A 22588-nucleotide genomic window follows, 5' to 3' on the forward strand; every position below is an offset into this window, starting at 1 on the left:
GGAGAGGGAAAGAAGCATTTGTAATGCTCTGCTGAGGAGACGGGAATCATGGGGAAACTTCAGGTTGTCAAAGTGAGAGAGGACAAAATTAAGGATGAGTGTAGTACAGTAAGTGTTGTATATTGGGGCAAATGCACATGAATGTATTTAGATCATAATGTGGAAGCCTTGATAGATGACAAGGGTGGGCATTTGTGGAACTCTTCCACTTATATGTATCCTTTCCCTATTACTGGCAAATTAATATTTGAATGTTTCAAAATATTTACAATGTGCTTGGGATGGCGTTTTCTTGCAGATAGCAATGCCATCATTGCTGGCATGCAGCTTCTGGCCAACATTTGAGAAGTCTTGCTTGCTGTGGACTTTTGGAGCCAGAGAAGCTGCTTGCATTTACTCTGGTCACTTAGCTCGGCAAGGCACTTTCTTATGCAGAGGTGTGAGCTCAAGCCTGAGGGGAAGGGTTTGGGGGAAGAGGTGACCATTAACCAGAACTTGCGAGCCTGTCGCCAAGGCAGTCAGGTGAAAAGGGAAGTCTGACAGCACCGCCCCTGCCCTTGCAGTCCCTCGCCTGCGTTTCTTACAGTCACTTCACTCAGTCTGCTTGCTCCTATTTCCTGATCTGTTTGCTGGCGGCCTGACCTGCCTGCTATCTCTGCCATCCTCCCACCATAACTGGGAAAGCAAGGTGAAGCAAATAGAGAGAGCTGGAGTTGAGCAGAAAAACTTATGAAAATCCCGAAAGAGGACAGGGTGCCAAATGCCAGGCACACCCTGCAGCAATACCCGCCTCCAGTTTGGTTCGCCTTTCACACACAAGCCCAACAGTTGCTCTCTGGGGGAAAAGGTGTGAGGGGAGTCGTTTCCGACAGATCACGTTCAGATGCAACGTGCTGCCTCCGGCGGCGAGGGCGAGACCTTTTCCTCCCGCGAGGGATGCGGGGCTGAGGGTGCGTAAGCCCCGCTCTACCTTCCCGGTTGCTGGGCTCTAATGCCCCGGGAGCTGCCTGCCTCTCTTCTTGCCCGACCACGGCCTTTCAGCCCTTCTCTTGACCAAAGCCGCTTCCTAATTTTAAAAGAGTTTTCTGCGCCGGGTCCAAGAAAAAAATAATCTCTATGAATGCAAGTGACGAGAAACCAGTTGTGGGTGGCAACGCTGGGGCGAGAGGCTGACGAGAAGCCTTCGTTCCCCGCGGGGCTCAGCCTCGGGTGACAGCCGCCTGGCGAACTTTGGGTTTGCCAAGTTTATAGCCAAAGAGGTGTAGGAGGGTTTCCCGCATTAGTGTTGGCAGTGGGGGTCTGTGGCTTGTCCCTCCCCCGGGCTTCCTCATCCCTTCTGCTCGGCCGCTGCTCGGGCAGCGGAGGCGGCCGGGGCGGGCAATCATGCCCGCGGGTGCAGCCGCTGTGTTTGCATTTGTCTCGGCCGGTCACATGGAAACGGGATTGCAGTGTCCCCGTCCCCGTCCCCGCCCCCGCCCGCCAGCACTCCCGGGCCGCTGAACGGGCACCAGCCAGCCGTGCCGAGCCGCTCCCCCCGGGCGCCGCAGTCCTCCCCGCCGGGCTGGGCAGCCCCCTCCTCGGCGGGTGCGACGGAACTGTCGATAGCCGTGGCGCGGTGTTACTTCCCTGCCAGCACGGTAAGGCGGACGGGGATCGGCGAAGGTGCGCCGCGTGTCGCTTCTGCAAGGTATCCCCGCCTGCAGCGGGGCTGCGGGGCGGAGACGTGCCAAGCAGTGCCGCCCGGTGGCAGGGCGGGGAGCGGGGCCGGGCGGGGGCGGTGGTGGGAATGAGGGAGGGAGCGAGGCCAGCTCTCACTCCTCTCTTTCCTCCTACTTGATCCTCGCCGCTGCTGACCTTCGCTACTGCCCCGCTGCGGGACCGCGTCCGGACCGGCGCGTCCCTTAGAAAGCAGTGAGGGAGTCCCGGCCATGGAGACCCTCGTGCGCCCCAGGACCAGCAAGCCTCCGACCGGGTAAGCCACCGCCGCGACCCACACATCCGTGGGCAGAAGCGGCTTCTGGCGGCAGCAGCACTGGCCGGCGGGCCTCAGCTGCTTCTCTGTCCGTTCCCTCTCGCCGCTCCTCTCTCGGGGAGCTACCGAGGTCGGAACCGGCGCGCAGGTGTCGGCGCCCCGCCGTGTTTTGCGCAGCCCGCCCCGAGGGCGTCGTCGTGGCGGCGGGCGGGGGACATGGGGCATGGCTGGGGAGCAGGTCTGTGGGGCTGGGGACAGCAAGATGAGCTGGGCTGGGGAAAGGTCGGGGTGAGAAAGGTGTCACCTTCGTCTTTCCCCGTCGAAGGCTCGGCCCGACCCGACCCTGCCCCTCCGTCTATGAGACCGGAGAGGTTGAAGAGCGGGGTTTGGTTTCGGAGCGTCTCTCTTTCAGCGGGTTGTTAGGGTTGTCCAGGCACACTCCGTCCCTCTGGGACGGCTGGTAGCTGTTAGTTTGAGCTCTGATCATGGGCAGCTGGGTTTGGAGCCGGGGCCGCGGTGGGGAGACCCGGGGACGTTGTGGGTCTCGGGGCGGATCCGCTGGCGGATGGATCCAGCGAAAGCCGGGGCTGCTACTTCTTGCCTGTGTGCCCGTCTGCCCGTCTGCCAGTACGCAGTTGGCAGAAGCTTTTGACAGGCTTATTCAGCTGTCCCAGCCCTGTGTCCCGCAGCCCTAGTACTTAGCTGCGGCAGAGGAAGGAAGAACGCTGCCAACCTCCAATTAAAAATGCCAAAAATTGTCAGCGATCAGTCAGTGAGGGCAGTGCCGGCCACTGCTCCCCAAGGCTCCTACCGCTGGTGACAGGCACCGTGGTCGCAGTAGTGACGCTAAATAGCAGTGAGCTCTAGCGTAAACCACAGGTGGTTTTTTGTTTGTTTGTTTGGGTTTTCTTTTGAGAGAGATAAACACAGAACATGCTAGCAGAGAATTTGTTAGTCCATTAATTGAACGACAAGAGCAGCAGCAGGATGAAGTCTTTTGTCACCTCTTTTGTCAGAGCAGAAGAGAGGCAAGTTTCAAGAGCTGTGCTGCCTGCTTGCTGCAGCTTGCTCCTCTACTTCATGCTGTCCACAGGGACTGAAAAATACTGTGATTGCTTCAGCATTCTTTTTTTGTTTGCTCGTTTGTTTTCTTTGGTTTTGTCATACATTCATTTCCAACTAAATTGAAAGCAGCTTTAAAGTAAGTGTTAGTGAGGTACAATAGTTTTGTTAGGTTTAATTTCCTGAGTTTCTGTGTTTGATAGGGAGTCTTGTAGTGTCCAACTCAGAAGGTAGAAACGGGGCAATGAGTGGAAAAAAGATGCTGTTGCTAGTGCTGTAGGGATTAAACGGTATGTGTGCCACATTTCTTTGGTTTGCAGAGCATGACACAGCTTGCTGGTTTCGTTTTGTGTGTGTTTTTGTTTTTGTAAATAAAATGCCTAATTCCAGCTAAGAAATGAGCGTGTTTTGCAATGGCCATTAAAGCTAACCTCCTATGAAAAACAATAGATACATCTCCCCGCTCTCTGTTTAGTTGGTGCTTTCTAAAAATCTGATGAAGAGTCTAGGATGCCGATTTACACATATGCCTTGAAGAGTAACTAGCATTTTTCAGATGCAGTGCTTGTTAAAAAATTGTCTTGATTGCTTGGTATCCAGAAATTCATTAGAGAGTTTGAATTTGCAATGTGGAAGTCTATACTTAGTGCATCTCAGTGGTGAACACTGATCTCTGAAGGCATTTCTGAACAAAACTCCTTAATGCTATGTAGCCAGTTTCATCTGTGTAAATCTGTGGTCAGACTCAGATATCACATATATTAACAGAAATTACAGTAACTGCATTAACTTTAGTTGGATCACTCCTGATACTGCTCAAGGAGGCAAATCCAATAGTGAGGTGATGCACTAGTGATACTGCATAGCAAAGCATTGAGTCCTGTGTCCAGTTCTGGGCCCCTCAATTTAAGAAGGACATTGAGACTCTTGAACATGTCCAGAAAAGGGCAACAAGGCTGGGGAGAGGCCTTGAGCACAACCCCTACAAGGAGAGGCTGAGGGATCTGGGATTGTTTAGCCTGGAGAAGAGGACGCGCAGGGGAGACCTTATTGCTGTCTACAACTACCTGAAGGGTGGTTGTAGCCAGGAGGGGGTTGGTCTCTTCTCCCAGGCAACCAGCACCAGAACAAGAGGACACAGTCTCAAGCTGTGCCAGGGGAAATTTAGGCTTGAGGTGAGGAGAAAGTTGTTCAGAGAGAGAGTTGTCAGCCATTGGAATGTGCTGCCCAGGGAGGTGGTGGAGTCACCATCCCTGGAGGTGTTCAAGAGGGGATTGGATGTGGCACCTGGTGCCATGGTTTAGTAGTCATGAGGTCTCGGGTGACAGGTTGGACTTGATGATCTTTGAGGTCTTTTTCCAACCTTACTGATTCTATGATTCCATGTGGGTCCTAATCCACTCCTGAGGAGGCTGATGGCAACACTGTTTTTTGCAGTGATAGGGAATGCCTGTTGGTTTCATCTGAGCTGATTTCAGCTTTGAAATACTCCTTGTTACTTTCCTTGCAGGTTGTCCCAGCCCTGATATGTCCGTGCTGTTAGCAGCAGACTTCACTGCTAACATCCATACTGGAAGCTGGTGGACATTTGTTCCCTGTTCAGATTTCACTCTCTCAATGAGGAAATCTGCCAGGGCTAGGGGGCAAGAGGACAGCTTTGCCTGTCCATATTAGTTCCTGTATGAATCCAGACATAGTCTGTGTCTGTGGAGTGTGCCTGGGGAACGCTGTTTTTCAAGGCCGCTGTGGCAGAAATCACTTCCTTTCACGGCAGAAGAAAAGCTATACATGTTTCCAGCTTTATTGATCGGGTTAGCTTGCAGTTATGGAATGAAGGTTGAAATGACCAGAGCTTCACAGTTTTTGACAAAATGTGGGCAGAGCTGTTTTGGCTCTATGTAAATCATTAACAGCAAGATTACAAGTATTCCTTGTTAAACAGTGAACAAATGTAGTGTCTCATTTGGTACAGGCTAGAGCAGCTCTTTTATAAGTTTTACACAGAAAAATTGACTATGTGTGTTTCATGGCATGGCTTACTGACCATTGCATGTGTAAAAGCAGGGTACTGTTGGTGTGGTTGTGTTTTGTTTGTTTGTGTTTTATAGCAAAGGAAAACTGCTGTGTGCTAGTGATGCAGGGTATTTGTCATTTTGTAGTTTAAAAAATAATTGTAGGCTTCAGCACCAGAATTTTATTATTAATAATTGCTAGGTACAAGTTTTGTAAAGCTTTAACTTAGGTTATGAAGTTGAATTGAAGACAATCAGTAGCAGCAGAAGAAGAAATTAGGATTTGTTCTATGATCATGCAATGAATGCTAAAAGAAATACACTTATTTAACATGTATTGTCTTAGTGTCTGCATCTGCCCTTGCTTCATTAGAGGGAGCAGAGAGGCTTCTCTGAGTGTCTTGATTGGTGAATTTTTTTACCGTAGTATGGCATCATAGACATACATTGGTCATAACTGGCATAGGAGGCTCAAGCCCGAAATTAGGACTTAAATGATCAGTTCTGTTCTGCTCCATTAGGAACCTTACGAAGTGTGGAGAATCTTCTACTCTCACTGAGAGAATCTCCCATAGAAACAGGCACTTCTTGGGTTCTTCCCCATGCCTTTATGTCTGAGCACCGAAAGGCTTTGTCTGGAGTCTGGCAAGTGTGGGAAAAGCCTTTATGTTAAAAAAAAAAGATGTATGAGCACTTTATTTAAGTAGGGCCTATTTTTTTCTGTACTTCAGCTTCCTTTCCTGTCTCACAGGGTCTTACAGTACTATAAAAAACAGGCCTGTCCTCTTTAACATCTTTATCAATGATCTGGATGAGGGGATTGAGTTACATCCTCAGTAAGTTTACAGATGACACCAAGCTGGGTGGCTGTGTTGATCTGGTGGAGGGTAGGGAAGCTTTACAACAGGGTCTGGACAGGTTAGGTCAATAGGCCAAGGCTAACTGCATGAAGTTTGGCATGGCCAAGTGTCAGGTCCTACACCTGGGTCACAACAATCCCATGGCAAACTACAGACTTGGGGATGTGTGGTTGGAAAGCTGCAACTTGGAGAGGGATCTGGGGATATTGGTTGAAAGTTGACTAAATATGAGTCAGCAGTGTGTCCAGGTGGCCAAGAAAGCCAAAGGCATCCTGGCTTGTATTATAAACACAGTGGCCAGCAGGAAGAGGGAGGTGATCATTGCCCTGTGTTCAGCACTGTTGAGGCCACATCTTAAGTACTGTGTTTTGTTCTGGGCCCTTCACTATAGGAGGGGTATTGAGGTGCTAGAGCATGTCAGTGAAGGGCAACAAAGCTCATGAGCAGCCTGGAATACATGACCTGTGAGGAGTGTCTGAGAGAGCTGGAGGAGGCTGAGGGGAGACATCGTCCCTCTCAACAACTGCCTGAAGGGGTGTTGGATCCAGGAGGGGTCAGCCTCTTCTCCTTGATAAAAAGCAAGAGGAAGTGGCTGCAAACTGCACCAGGGGAGGTTCAGGATGGATGTTAGGAAATATTTCTTCACAGAGAGGGTTATCAAACATTGGAGTGGCCTGCCCAGGGCAGTGGTGCAGTCACCATCCCTAGAGGTGTTTAAGCAATGTGTGGACCTGGTGTTTAGGGACATGGTTTAGTGTTGACCCTTCAGTGCTGGTTCAAGGGTTGGGGGGGAGGGTTGATGTCTGTTAACAACTGGATGGATTTTGTGATTCTTTGTGATTCTGTGATTAGTAAACCTGCTTTGGAATGACTTAACCACTGGATTGAAGTGACCCTAAAAGTCCAATAAAGACTGTGAAACATCGATAATATTTACACACAGGACCTGGGAAAGCAAACCGAGGTACAGAGCAAGTCATGCATCTCAACTTGTTGAAACCTTTTACCATTATACTTGGCCTACTTGATATCATTAAGTGGGTTACTTTGTGAAAATACACATCCAGCTTTAAAAAGAATAGAAACAAGGGTGGGGTTTTTTTAATTGTGTTTATGTTTAGGATACTATTGGTAAACCTTGTCTGGAAGAGCCTGGAAGGTACTGTTGTCAATTGAATATTTATGTGAACATCTGTGTAACACTGGTTACACGGTACTCTGTTTCATCTTCAGATGTTAGAAGATTTAGGGTATAGAGAACAACAATGTAGTTAATTTTTAAATTGGAATTAGGAAACTGAGCAGTTTGTATATTGTTACTCTGTTTTGTATTTGAGATTTCCGTGTAATGTGCGGAGTACTAAACAGCAAAGGACAAGGACTGCAGTTAGAAACATAGAGGAACAGTGTGGTACTGGCTTGGAATTGCTGCTTTGGCCAGTTATAAGGCTGACAGTTGTGCTTTTGTTATTATCTTCCATGTTTTATCCTCATTTATATGTGCACAGCTGCTGTAGAATTCAGATGGTGCTTCTTACATGTACACATGAGACAAGGAGCTTCTCTGTAGTACTTGTTTGTTTGTTTGTTTTTTCCCTGGCACTGAAGGTAACATAAGCCCTGTCTTTCTTTTGCACGGCGTTTGGGCCAGTGGAGATACATCACATTAAATAAATAAAACTCTGGTAACTGACAGAAGAGGTGTGCTTGCTGTTGTGTAAAATTAAATAAAGCAATTTTTTTACTGTGTTTTGCACATCTATATGACTATAGCTGTTAAGATAATATACTGGAAGATATAGGTGCTTTCAGTCATGTCTAGTGTCTCAGGATTGATGAAGATAAGCAGGCTAATTGTAAACATAAGCTAAATGGGGAGATAAACACAATACAACTGAGTCCTGACAACTGTTCTCTCTGAATTCCAGTTTGCCATGTCTCCTTTATTTATTTAGTTACTTAGTTAGTTAGTTTCTGTAAGTCTGGTACCAGAGAAGAAGATGAAATAGATGGCTTCTTAAAGCCCCTTCCATTTTTGAGCTCCCCGTCTCTTGGTTGTTTCTCATTATGTTCTTTCCCATTGCTTGCTTTTGTATTCTTCCCATCTTGCTGGCCACTTCTGGCACAGTTAGATTAAATTGAACCTTCTCTTTCCTACTGTTGCCTGTCACTTACGTACTCCAGGTCTTTCCCTTGCAATTCCATATTTGTTTTTCTTCAGATTTTGCTCATGTAAGTGTACATCTAAGTCAGATTGCTTGGCTTTGTGAAAACACTTTGCTGCTCTACAGGAGATAGCATTGTGTTTTGATGGGACAGATTTTACTTACTGCTGAATCTGGCAAGCTGAACCTATTACAGTGAATTTCAGGATGCTGTATTAGATTGAGGTGGGAAGGGGTAGTTGCAACTTAAGCTCTCTCATGGGTGCACTTTCAGGTGATGCTGACTATTAAGGAAAAACAACTTAAATATTTCTTTTTCTAGAGAAGTGGTGGATTTCCTTTCACTGAATAATTCAGATCACAGTGCATGATTATGGACAGAATCATTTTTTTAATGTTTTTTCCCTGCCTTCAAAGAAATTAGGGTTTTCTTGAATACATATACTTATTCTTAAACTTCTGTGGTGTTATAAATATTTAAGACATCTGTTATCATAGACTTGAATGATCTTACAAGCATTTATGAACTCTTCCTACCAACGTTCTATTAGGTTAAATAAATACACATAGGAGACTCTGTGTTATTTATATGGGTAAAAATCTGAACACATTTGCATGACCTGCTTCAAAAGTAGCCAGGAAGCCTATGGCAGAATTAGGGAAGTGCCTCACTTCTCCTGAATCACAATTCAGTGCCTTATCTAGTATTCCTCTGTGTCTGGCCTTTATCTACTGTGTCAGAATGAGCAAACACTTGATTTTCTGGCAATAACTGTGTTCTGTATACTGCAGTGTTTTGTGTTGCGCTGGCATCGTGATTTCTATGAAAATTGATGACTTTCACACTTTAATGCTGCTTCTAAAAGATTGAGGGGTCCTTAGAAATTTATTTTTCCATAGTGGGCCAACTCTTGCATTAGAAGCTAGGAATGGGAAAAGATTTACAATATGTATTTCCAGCAAAAAACTGTGATTTAAATACCTTTCAGAAGTAGCTGCTTTCTCAGCTGATGGAAATTACAACCCTTATTAACATACTGATCCTCTTAATGTATAGGGTGTTTCCAGATTTGTTAGTTGGCCAGTGAGCCAGGCTGCTTATCATTAAATAAGTGATGCTGGGAATAGTGTATTGTTGTCATAGTTTCAGCATGAGAGTGTCAGCAATGAGCCAGGGACTTAACCTGTGCCAAGGAGTGAGTCACAAAGATTGCGTAGCAGGGCCACGCTGCGATGGCACTGACACACCGCGTCTCGTACCTACTTTAGTACCCTCACACCAGAAACATCTTCTTTTCAGCTTTATCAGTTCTCCAGCTAACAAGCTGCCCCAAATGATGCATTTGTGCAAAGTAGTTATTGTAATCAGATAAAAATGTTTTTTCTGTTTATGTACCTTTGTTCTTGCTGTATCTTCCAGATTGAGAGTGTCTATGGGGAAAAGAAAACACAAACCAAAATACTTTCTTACTGCTGACCCTGTACATTCAACCTGATATTTGCGTATTAAGCTATATTACATGAGTTGCTTGGGATTTGTTGTGTAGAAGAGCATTGGCAGTGTCTTCTGACAGCTTCAGTTATGAAGTGTGAATTAGAAAGCTTTCTCTGATGGTCAAAATCTGCTACCACCTTGGTATCTTTGTGTGTGGTTTTGTTGTTGTTGTTTGGGCTTTTTGTTTGGTTTTGGTTTTGTTTGTCTGTTAGGTGATGAACATCAGTAAAACAGGTAGAAAAGTGCAAATGAAGTGAGAACTTGGTGTAGGCTGGGTCCAAGCTACTTGCGGAGTTGCAGTAGATAGAGTGTGTTTTAGGGCTCAGTTTTGCGTTCACCAGTGTCTTAATTTTTATTAAAGGTGATTGACTTGAACCTGAGTCTTAAGGTTGGTCTGTGAATTGCTCTCTCTCTCCGTGTTACTTACTGTAGCATACACAAGGTGGAATGGCTGAGTAAGATGCGATGGAGAATCTCCCACTTAAGTAATCAGCAGCCAGGTAATTAGGGAGCTCACAGAAAAAACACTTCAGGCACCTGCTTGGTACAGGAGATGCTGATGATTTAACCTGCAGTAGCTTTTACTACATCAAATTGCCAGGACAACCTGGCAGCCTGGCTTCCTAGACCGGATAGCTTGCTAGATCTAAATCTCAGTATTCGTGAAGCTGTTGTGTTTCAGTCAGTGTTGCTGTATGCAAGCTTTATCTGTGACCCAAAGGTTAGAGGAAAATATGGTCATGGTTTGGACCCATGCTTATTTTTGTGGGTCTAACAGTGAAAATTTCCTTTACTCAACAGAATAAACAGGTAAGATGCAAAATCATACCACTGGTGTTATTAATGACAAAGACAATTAAAGTCGATGAAATACAATTTTAATTTGAAAAGAGCAATTTTAAGGCAATAAGAGGCAAGCAAACAGCACTGGGTGCAACAATGCACGCTAAACACAATCTAGTCTCAGGCTGCGCCAGGGGAGGTTCAGGCTGGATGTTAGGAAAAAGTTCTATACAGAAAGAGTGATTGCCCATTGGAATGGGCTGCCTGGGGAGGTGGTGGAGTCGCCATCACTGGAGGTTTTCAGGAGGAGACTTGATGGGGTGCTTGGTGCCGTGGGTTAGTTGTTTGGGTAGTGTTTGATTGGTTGATGGGTTGGACGTGGTGATCTTGAAGGTCTCTTCCAACCTGGTTTATTCTATGTATTCTATGTATTCTATGTATTCTATTTCCCCATTAAATATTCTACTCCTAATACATATGCATATGAAGGTGGGTTTATTTAAATTAGTCTGTCCTTCTGGTGGTCTTTCAATGATGTAATCCTTTGGTCAGCACCCACTGGTGGGTTGTGTGCTGAGTCCTTGTGGCTTTATCTATTTTAGCTCTGTTGTTACAATCAGTGTCTATCTCTTGTGTTCACATCTTCTGTAGTGATCTCTCCTCCTTTCCCATCCTTGAACAACTCATTGTGTCATAATCTTATTTTTATTGGAACTATTAGCTGTTAGTTCCTAACATTTCACTAAGGCCTTTGTATACATGCATTAAAACAAATCAAATTAATAAACAACAGGTTATAATAAAACCTAAAATCTTACTCTGTGTTAAAGCAAATAAAATTAATAATAAACAACTGGTTATAATAAAGCCTAAAAAAAAATCTTACTCTATTTACATATGTCAGTTCCCAGTGTCTGACTGGACACAATACTCAAGGTGTGGCCTAACCAGTGCTGAGTACAGGGGCACAATGACCTCCCAGCTCCTGCTGGTCTTGCTATTCCTGGTGCAGGCCAGGATGCCATTGGCCTTCTTGGCTGCCTGGGCACACTGCTGGCTCACATTCAGCCTACTGTCAACCAGTACCCCCAGGTCCCTTTCTGCCTGGCTGCTCTCCAGCCACTCTGACTCCAACCTGTAGCACTGCATGGGGTTGTTGTGGCCAATGTGTAGAACCTGGCACTTGAACATGTTACGTTGTGCCAGGTGATGTTTAGATTGGATATTAGGGACAACTTCTGCACCATGAGAGTAGTGGAACACTGGAATGGGTTGCCCAGGGAGGTGGTTGAGACCACATCCCTGGAGATGCTCAAAGTGAGGCTCAACAGAGCTCTGGGCAACCTGATCCAGTTGACTGGTGACTGCAGAGGGGGTTGGACTGGATGACCTTTGGAGGTTCCTTCCAACCCAGACCATTCTATGTTTCTATAATTCTATGATTCTATGATTGTGAGGAATGATGCTGCAGAGAAGAAAGACACAAGGAGTACTAAGCACGGACCTTAACTTCCCACAGACCTGATTAATCCATGGAGGAGAATGCTTAGCCAGACCTTCAAAGGGAATTGCAGCCATGGCCTTGCACTGCTCTTAATGGGTGAGAATGACAGCTGCTACCTGTGGCCTGCAGCAGAGTCTTCATTCATGTTGTAACCATGCAACAAGGGCAGCATCCCTGCTTCCCTAGACTCCCCAAGGGAGAAAATTCACTCCTAGAGAACTTTTTTTGCTGTTGTTAAAACTTGTTATTTTGATCTGAAAAGCATAGATTTTCCTGCCAAGCAACATGATAAGTATGGAAAGATTTCATTGTGATAGCCACCATTGTGCTTTCTTTTATGGAGTATGGATGGGTTTGTTCTTTGCTTTGCATGGAGGCAAAGCAAGCCATGAACTGCAGTTGTGCATTAGGAAAGATTTATGGAAAAGAAAGTCATTTTTAAATCCCCTCAACTTTAAAGGGTTTACAGGATAAAGATGACTGCCTGGGCTTCCAGTAATCAGTTCTGTTATTAACAATGAAAGCATTCCCATGACTCCAGTTTTCAGGAATTAGTATGAGCATGTGAATGTGCTTGCATGAGTTAGGAAGCAGTTCTTCACCATGAGGGTGGTGAGACACTGGAACAGGTGCCATTTGCCCCTGTTATCCCCCCAAATCCCAGAGCACCTGGGCTCTGTTGGAGTCTCCTCCCACCCCAGGTGTAGCCACTTTGCCCTCCCCACCCACTCCCCTTTATAATCCCCCCCAGGAAAGGCAGAAGCTCTAAGCTGAGCCCATCTGGGCTGAGGATCCTCCTCTCATCACTGGTGAGTGCCCATGGTGCGCACTGGGTGATGGTGGTGGTGACAACAAAGGCCGGGGGGCCTGGTGGCCCCCCGGCTGTTAGGAATAGGATTGATGACTACTCCAAGATTGACCATGGATGCTGGCTGGGCCTCCTTACTGGGGCTGAGCTCCTCACTGTGGTGTCTTGGCTGGTTGAGGGTCTTGCTTCTAGCTCTGGGATGGGTGCAAAAATGGTGGTGGTGGAGCAGGAGTTGCTTTGGGCAGATGAAGGGTGGAAGCCCCATCCCTGGAATTTAAGGCCAGGCTGGATGTGGCTCTGGGTAACCTGATTTAATGTGAGATGTCCCTGCCCATGGCAGGAGGGGAGGAACTGGGTGATCCTTGAGGTCCCTTCCAACCCTGACAATTCTGAGATTCAAACTTTCATTACCTTGATCACAAACCAGAAACTACTATAGTTGTTTGGGATTTTCTAGCAGTGAAAAGGAGGGGTGGGGGGTGGCACAGAAAAGGGTTGGTTTACTTTGCTTTTCATTTCTTCACAAGCTAAATGACTCCATTGCAAAATCTTGATACAGGATCATCTGGGACTATATTTTTGCTTATGTTCTGTATTTGAAGTTAACACTGTAGATCACAGAATGGCTCAGGTTGGAAGGGACTTCAGAGATCATCTGGTCTAATCCCCTTTAATGAGGAAACTGTGTTTGAAGATTGGTTTGGGTTGGAAGAGACCTTGGAGATCATCTACTCCAACCTCCCTGCCATGGGCAGGGACACGTCTCAATTAGACTCAGCTGCTTGAGGCTTCATACATCCTGGTCTTGAACATCCCCAGGGAGGAGCAGCAACCACCTCCTGGGCAGCCTATTCCAGAGTCTTATCACCCTCATACTGAAGAACCTCTCTCTCAGCTCCAGTCTAACCGTGCTCTGCCTCAGCTCCAAACCAGTCCCCCTTGTCTCTGGACATCCTCAGGAAAAGTCCCTTGCAGCCTTCCTGTACTGGAAGGCAGCTCTACGGTCCCCCTGGAGTCTTCTCTTCTCTAGGCTGAACAATCCCATCTCCCTCATCCTATCCTCATAGCAGAGGTGTTCCAGCCCTTGAATCATCTCTGTGGCCCTCTTCTGGAGTCACACTGCCAGGTCTGTGTTGATGACATCAGAACTGGATAAGATGACTTTTGAGAACAAGTGGTGGTGGCAGGAAGTGCCACAGCTTTTAAAATTTACAAATGCAGAGCTCTGTTTTAGAGTCTTTAGATGACTTCTGTTTTAAAACTTCATCTTTAATTCCCACCCCATACATCCCACAGTGAGCATTCTCCTGTGCTCACCCTGGAGGTCTGTTGGAAGCTATGGCAGTGGTTTTCTAATATGAGAGAAAATAAATCAGTGATTTTTGTTCCAGACCTTTAAAACACTAATCATAGAGTTGATTTCCACCCCCCCACCCCCCCCAATCTCCCCCTTAGCAAGTTCCAAAAGACAACACTAAGTTATTTTATTATAAAACCTATTATTTCATTTTTGTTCTTAGTTCTGTGATTAGATGGCTTTTCTTTCTACATTCTTCTTTTTTGTCAGCATTTTGTGTATGCAGCAAAAATACCACCTGGGTAAAATACATCAAGCATGGCGTGTCTGATATTACTGTGCACAGGACATGGATTTTCCCTTCTGTTTTTGTCTGAGTGTGCCATGATGGGACTTTCCAAAATCAGTAAATAGTTTCAGCCAAATTAGAAGAAGCAACTGTTTTCTGTGTTGTTCTTGCATTTCTGCACCTACAGCAGTGCTTTATTTCTGTCTGGCACAGAAATAGTTTTGGGTGTTGATGAGGGAATACCTTGGTGTGAGTTCTTAGTTTGTGGGGTTTTTTTGGTGGTGTTTTTTTAAGGAACTCTTCATGATACTTGGTACTAAGCCTACACTTTCATGGATGTAAAATAAATTACTCCTGGGTTCCCTGGGGGTACAGCTCACGTTTCAGTGTCAGCACAGCTTTCTTTTCTCTAATGGGGCTGTGGTGTTGTGCACTGTCATGCTGACAAACATCCTGATAAGTCCCTGTGAAGAGAGGGCTTTCTCTTTGGGAAGGAGACCAGCCACTGGCTTCTGCTGTGATTAAGATCTTGGTAGTGTGACACTTTCAGGTGCTCCGAAGATTAACTCTACCAGTTCATTAAATACAGCTACAAAGAGGGGGAATCATGTGGCTAAACTGCCAATATTGTAATTACTGCAATTACTTATTTTGGCTGCTTTGAATTACTTCTCTTTCTTTGCCTATGCTGGAGAGTGACTTGGTCATCTCACAGCAACACAGACTAAGACCTCTCACCAGCCTCATTGCCCTTCTCTGGACATGTTCAAGTATGTCAATGCCCTTCTTAAACTGAGGAGCCCAGGGCTGGATGCAGTACTCAAGGTGTGGCCTAACCAGTGCTGAGTACAGGGACACAATGACTTCCCTGCTCCTGCTGGCTATGCTATTCCTGGTGCAGGCCAGGATGCCATTGGCCTTCTTGGCTGCCTGGGTACATTGCTGGCTCCTGTCATGCTGAACCCTTCATGTACCCACGGAAATAGTGGATTCTGCAGCACTAGTGCACTTGGTGTAGTGGACCAGGTTGTCTCAGGACATCATCACTGAAGTCCATCAGGGCTTTCATAAATCGGAAGAAATTTCTACTCCCATTTCTACTTGGACATGATGATCTCAAAGGTCTCTTCCAATGTGATCTGGTCTAGTCTGGTCTATGGTTCCAGGTTCTTGAGTGGTATTCTTTTCTTCTGGAATGGCAGTGGGACAAGGAAGGCTGGGGGAGTAGTTTTCTGGCTTGGGCTTTTGACTTGCTTGCTTCTGCCTGCTGCTGCTTCGCGCCGTGCTTTTGCTGCAGATAGGCAAAGGTGATTGTGTAATTTGTACCATGTTTTTCTGATTTTCATCAGTAAACTCTATTCATATCTCACTTTTTTTTTGTGTGACTCAATCATGAGTTTTTGTGTGTTACTTTTTCTTCACTTCTGTGTTGGGAAGATGGAAATAGACTAACCCTCTGGTTTGGTTTGACTTATTTTGTTCTGATTTAAACCATTGCATCATTGCATTGTCGGAGTGGTGTGGCTCAGTTGGTAGCACATAAGACCTTTAATGGGGATGGTTGTGAGTTCAAGCCTGCAGTGGGCACTAGTGTCCTCCCTACTCTAGTCATGAGGTCTGTGGTGACAGGTTGGACTCGATGATCTTTGAGGTCTCTTCCAACCTTAGTGATACTGAATTACTGAATTATCTAGTTTTCTAGTGTGTACCAACTTTGTAAAACTTATTGAAAGAGATTACCTAGGCACAGTCCTAGAACTAGATGTTGCTGATTAAACCATTTCATGCCAAAAGTAAAGTTGCTTTTCTTCCTAACTTCTAAGCAAACTCCTTAAGAGTCAATTAAATTCCCCTTCAAATGCTTGCATGTATTAGTTAAAACCCAGAGGATAATGTCTTTCTGAAAGAATAGTTATTTTAAACTAATATTTACCCAATTTTCAACCTCATAGATACCAGGAAATGTTACTCTTCTAAAGAACATTGGTTACACTTTTGGTGGAGATTTCTTTTTTCTGAAGAAGACAAACTGTGAATTTTGGAAATAACGGACTGTCAGTAGATGACAGTCCAGCTGATATTTCATCTATTTCATTTCTTTGCTTTTAGTAGGTCTGTTTTGCAATTAATAAACAGTGCTTTAATGGGTTTTATCACTTGATCCCAGGATAAAAATACAGGGTCTTCCCTCTCCTGCCTCTCAGGTATTTCCAGTATTTCCATTTTTTCAAAAGGTTTCTTTTCCTCCAGCCACATATAAGGCAAATCAGGGATCTAATTTTGTTCTTAGATGCATGTTGGTTTTCCCTCTTTCTTTTTCTTTCTGTCTTATCCTTCTAAAAACAAAACAAAACCCAAACAAAAAGGGAGAAAAGTGTAGTACTGTACAAAGCGAGTAGTAGGGTGTGGACATATTCAGAGTCTGTCTGTTCTCATGGTTTATTGGACTCTGCTGGGACGGAGATGAAGACTCTGCTTGCACTTGCCAGAGAATGAAGAGCAGTAAGATCACTGCTGGAAATGCTCTAAAGCAGCTTGAGTTTGTATGACCCATTTAGCATGCAGGAGAATGAACATGACTATGCCATGTTCACTGCCTCTGTTCCCCTCTATTCTCCACCTGTGGTAGCTTTTCCTTATCTACATGATGGAAGACGTCAGTGTGCCATCTTTCCCTCTTTGGCACTAGCAATATATTGATCATACTGGTTAAGTATAAGGAGAAAACTTGTTTCTGTTCTCACTTGTTCTTTTCTTAACACCAGATACTGCTAATATTTCTTGGAAAAGCCTACAACTTTTCCTACCATTGCATGCTATCCTTACTTGAGAATATTGCTCATCTATATAATTATTATTTATTATTGTGTATTCTCAAATTAGCCATAGTTATTTTGGAATGAAATCTCTTTGCATTCAAGTGGTTAAATACCATACTTTCTCCTATTAAAAATGAGATCCAAGTCTACTGGAAAAATATTTTACAAACATAAAACTGCCTGAAGTATAAAACCTGTTTATACAGATACTGTGGTTTCCTTGCCATGAAAAGCACCGTAAATTCCCCATGCTGCTTCATTTTCATAAGGAATTACTTGGAAAGAAATATTGCTTGTGGTGCATCACCAATTATTTGTATACTAATTTGCTACCTGAGAATAATTCCATATCTTTAAATTCAATTTAGTATTGAAATTAAGGGGGGGTTAGGGGGGTGGCAGGGGGAGAAGGTGTTAACTGTATGATACAAAGTAGCTTAAATTTGCCTGGAAAGGAACTTTTTTCCTTTTCTTGTGGGGGGCAGTGGAAATTAACCTTTTAAAAAAGTTAGATATGAAGTTTTTCACTTGTTGTTTTAAAGTTTAAATTCCCACTTAGCTGTAGCATTACAGGACAAACAAATCTGTGGCATTAATAAAATATTAAGCTGGTTTAATCTAAGTAGTCTGTGTGCAAAACGTAGGTACCAAATTTGAATTGGTGACCACATGTAATGACTGGGGACAGGGCTCTGTTCAGACATTTTTTGAGAGGACAGGCACAGGCCTCTGGTACAGATCACCCCTTCAAGTAAATGACCCGAACAACTGAAAAGAGGAAATAAGCTCTTTTGCTTCTCTTTTGTAGGTTAGCAGGGAAGTCATTGTGCCCCTGTACTCTGCACTGGTTAGGCTACACCTCGAGTACTATGTCCAGTTCTGGGCCCCTCAGTTTAAGAAGGACATTGAGACACTTGAACACGTCCAGAGAAGGGCAGCGAGGCTGGGGAGAGGCCTTGAGCACAGCCCTGTGAGGAGAGGCTGAGGGAGCTGGGGTTGTTTAGCCTAGAGAAGAGGAGGTGCAGGGGAGACCTTATTGCTGTCTACAACTACCTGAAGGGAGGTTGTAGCCAGGTGGGGTTGGTCTCTTCTCCCAGGCAACCAGCACCAGAACAAGAGGACATAGCCTCAAGCTGTACCAGGGGAGGTTTAGGCTCGAGGTGAGGAGAAAGTTCTTCACTGAGAGAGTCGTTCGCCACTGGAATGTGCTGCCCAGGGAGGTGGTGGAGTCGCCATCCCTGGAGGTGTTTGAGAGGGGATTGGACGTGGCACTTGGTGCCATGGTCTAGTCATGAGGTCTGTGGTGACAGGTTGGACTTGATGATCTTTGAGGTCTCTTCCAACCTTGGTGATTCTGTGATACCTTTTATACAAAATAATCTAGCCTGTGCTGGGTTTGGGTTATTGGTGGTTTTGGTGGTTGGTTTTTTTTTTTCCCTGAGGAGATGGTAATGAAAATGTCACTAATCATGGAGATCAACTTTTCTTTCCCATCTTAGCCAGGAAGCGGGTAGGCAGAGTTACTTGGGAGAGCATAATGCGGAAGCTCAGATGGCAAAGGAAGCCCTCACGCTCCATTTAGCACCTGGCTATACCTGTACAACAGTATTCAAATATTTGTAAATCGTTCATAAATATTGTTTATTTGAAAACAAAATTCCAAATCGGCAATGGGGTTTTTCCCTGTATTATATTGCATTCAGCAGGCTTTGTTTAAGGTTGAAACCTTAAAACTCTCCACAGAGATTTTTCTCAAGTTTCCTATGCTGCTTTGCCACCACCATGTATAGAAAGAAAAACAAAGTTTGGTGGCATTCAGTTGCACTATAGTGATGCAGTTAAGAGACTTTTTTTTTTAAAGTACTGACTTATATGCTGGTAACCAGAAAAAAATTCTTATGAAATTTGTGGAACTAAATGAATTGGAGACTTCGTGTTCCTCTTGTGCCTTCTGAGGTGCCTGTGATTTGTTCCATAGTGCTTATCACGGAATATACCTCAGTTCTGCATAATTAAGTTATGTAGGTGTAGAGGTCCACACAGGAGCTGTTTTGGAGGCTGCTTTTCATGGCGTTGTCGAGTAGTACGTACACAACTGAGGAAAGATTAGGATATTCATGCTTCTTGTACAGGTCCTTGCATACAGGTGGTGTGTGTTAGCAAGCCTTTGTACCAGTGGATGGCATAAAGGAGAAGGAGCACGTGGCACTGATCTGGTTTTAGTGCTCTTAGAAAGAAATACATTGTTCTGTGATTCTAGTGGTTTGGTAGGCTCTGTCAGCTTTTGAAAACCACTGTGGGACTATTTTAGGGTTTCTGAAAATTCAGCCCATGTCTGAATTAATTTCACATGTTCATATTTCATGCAGAGTTGCAGATGGAAGATGAAAAGCTGTACTTTGGGCAGTATGAGTTGAGCAATATTGGAAATAAATGGGACCTTCCTTCTGGAGCCAGTCCGTCCGTTGTGTTGTATAGCTATGCTGATCCTTCCAGAATTGTTCTGCAATATATTTACACCCAGCAAATGTTGCAGTCATGGATGGATTTATGAGGATAATGAACTGACAGATCATGTAAGATTGTATACTGGGAAATTTGCTATGCATGGGGAAACTAAGTGTTCCTTGATTATACTTTACATGTTTAGAAGAGTAGTACTATGAGTCGAAACAATTTGGGAGGTGACTTGTGTTCCTCAAAATACATGTAGAAAATGAGGACCTAGGGATATCCAGTTTTATTGCTGCATATTAGGGTGCAGCTGTGTTGACATCTGATGCTGACTCAAAATTGCCTGAAATTCTATGTTGGCTTGTATAGCTTCATGCTTATGAGATATAGTCACTGTATTTCTGTAGTCTGGCTTTGGTGCCTGCAGATTTCACAACTAGTGAAGTCTGGGTCCTTGTGCTTTTGTTAGAATTGCCTTGAAGTACTTCCCTGGGAGCTGAGAGTAAATACTGTTCACTTAGAGAAAACACTTGGGGGAAAAAAACCAAACTGCCTCTTGATAGTGGAGTTTATTCCTCCTGTCTTTTTTCCTTGTCTCTTGTAAGTTTCTAATTTTGAGGTATGACAGAAGAGGAGGATCGCAGACTTAAATTTGTATCTGGAGTAAAGTTATCCCTGTTCGGGGTTTGCATTATAAAAGCATTGGAAGGAGCTCCTTCTGCCATGGCTTGCTGTCTGATGGCCACATTCTGCTTGTCTCATGCTCTTTGGTCCTTCCAGGTCTCATCCACAAGCCTGTGGCTCCCTATATAGGCTTCAGTAGTGTATTGATGTCTTTAATGATGTCCTTACTGCTGACATTATCCCAAAAAAGTTCTGAGCCCGGCAGACTCAGGGAGTGGGTGTAAAGTCGCAGCTAGGCAAGTGAGAAAAAGGTTTAGAGATACACAGCTATGTAAATCACTTTCCTCAAGCTGCTTGTCTTTTATTTTTTCAGTTCTTTCTTCTGTCTTCTCTCACTAGCATTTCCTGTGCTGCAGAAAGAGGCAAAATGAGCTCACAAAATAACATGTGAACTGGTGTAGATATAGTAACCATCACGAAGCTTTACATTATCAGATGTAAATACTCCAACTAATATGTTAGAAGAAACACTTGAAAACCTTAGATTATGCTTAGATAACAATTCTATTTTCTTGCTTAGTCTGATTCCAGCTCCTTTCAAGTTTAGGCAATAAAATTGCAATTAATAAAATTTTTAACAAGCCACATGACATCAATTGATTTATTATTTCAATTTCTCTCTGCTTAAATAAGCCTGTAATTCATAATGTGCCACCCTTATGGTTTGTATAAAGATGTATTCTAAAAGAAAAGTATTTCAGTGAACACAAATGGGAGAACTGAGTTGGTGATAATGTAATGCACTTTTTTTACAGTGAAAAATGTTTTCCTTCTTAAGTAGCATTAATAGTCATTGGTTTAGATTATTTTTGTCACAAAGTGGCTCAGTTTGTACATACGTATTCAGCAGGTGGAGTTACATTTGTTAACCTGTTGAAGGACCTACTTTTTTCACCCAATATCAAAACTTCTTAATAGTCAAAACAAGTGAATGTTGTGTAACTTTGACACCTTCATGACTTACATAAAGCTTGGTTTTAGGAATGAAATTAAATGTAATATACAAAGAGCAGGGATCCTTTAATCTACAAAACTAACTTAGTCTTCAGTCAAGATTCAGAACCTGTCTTTACTGGTGACGGTTTCATTTTCCAGCAGAGCTGGAAAGACTGTTTTAATATCTGATTTTTTTTTTTAAAGTACTTGTGACAGTTTGAGACTTTCCACTGTATATAGCAAAACCACATATCATTTTTTGCTTAGTTCAGTTTCATAAAGAAGAAACTAGTTCAAGTAAACTGCAGCAACTTGACTCATCTACATTGTTTTGGTATACAAAGCATTTTTGCTTCTCTTTCAAGTCCTTTCTGAAATGACCAAGTCAAAAATACTTCTGTGAAGCCTGCTTTTGATTAATTTGATTGGGTTTTACTTACCTACTTAATCTGAACCATGCCTCCTCCTTATCATGTAAAGTCACTTACTGTTACTAAATATACTTGCGTATGTTAAAGAAGCAAAGCTGTGCGTGAGTTTGACCCATTCAGAGCAGGGTTGTGGGGTAGGGAGGGACCTGCTGGTAACCTGAGAACAAGAGCAGATGCTAAATTAGCAGCTGGATCGTTAGTAACAAGTCCACAAATGTCTGTTGGAAAATGATCTTCTTTGGACACGTGTAGCGTGGGTGTGTGGGTTATTCAGAATTTCTAGCATCTAGTTGCTCTTTACTTATGACTCAAAGGAAAATTGTGGAACCATGAGGATTTTTATTTGTGGAGTGACTGGCAACTTGTTTTCATTGAAACTACACTCCACAGACCTGTCAGAAAAGTGCTGTTTATTTGGGCGACAAAATTTAATGTGTCTAAAACTCTTGCTAATACATGCTTTGAAAGCTATGCAAATATTTAGTGTAGTTTGCCTGCAGCCTGCTTTTACATGGCCCCCAACCACAGCACACCTTTCCCACTTCAATACTGTGGACTCAGCTATGACCAGGGGTAGCTGTCTGGCTTTCTTTTATATTGGAAACCAGTCTATTTCTTTATTTCTTAAGCCAATGATCGTATAATGTATGTATCTAGAAGTCACCATTTTCTCACAACAGGTTTGGGGTGTTTTTGTAAGCTTGTCCGTTTGGTGAAAGCGATTCCATTTCCTAGGCACAAAAAGGGCATGAATAGGTATACCATGGCCTTAGTGTTCAGCAAAAGATTTTGTGATTTCTTTGTCAATCAGGGATAAAACGCCTTGTTGGTAGAGAGGGGGGAAAGCCTTCCAGATGACTAGTGTGACTGCCAGTGACATCCTTGTCATTAGCAGGCTTTTGTACTCAACAAAGGGAGTTTATGGCATTCTGATGTGATTTAAACTTCTGAGAAACGACCAACCCCCCCCTAACTGAACCTCCTCCAAACTCATGTCTGTGCACCCACGCAACAGTA

General features: G+C 44.1%; 1 protein-coding gene across 1 annotated transcript in view; it reads left to right on the top strand.

Moving 5' to 3' along the window:
* Window positions 1-1847: 1847 nt before the first annotated feature.
* The window catches only part of COBL (cordon-bleu WH2 repeat protein), a 161778-nt gene continuing 141037 nt past the window's right edge, over window positions 1848-22588 (top strand). Inside the window, exon 1 of the mRNA XM_054164038.1 lies at window positions 1848-1972. Coding sequence (XP_054020013.1) covers window positions 1929-1972 — 44 coding nt within the window. The 5' untranslated portion in view covers window positions 1848-1928. The remainder of the gene's footprint in view (window positions 1973-22588) is intronic.

This window comes from Dryobates pubescens, chromosome 9 (genome assembly GCF_014839835.1).
Source record: "Dryobates pubescens isolate bDryPub1 chromosome 9, bDryPub1.pri, whole genome shotgun sequence".
Classification (NCBI taxonomy): Eukaryota; Metazoa; Chordata; class Aves; order Piciformes; family Picidae; genus Dryobates; species Dryobates pubescens.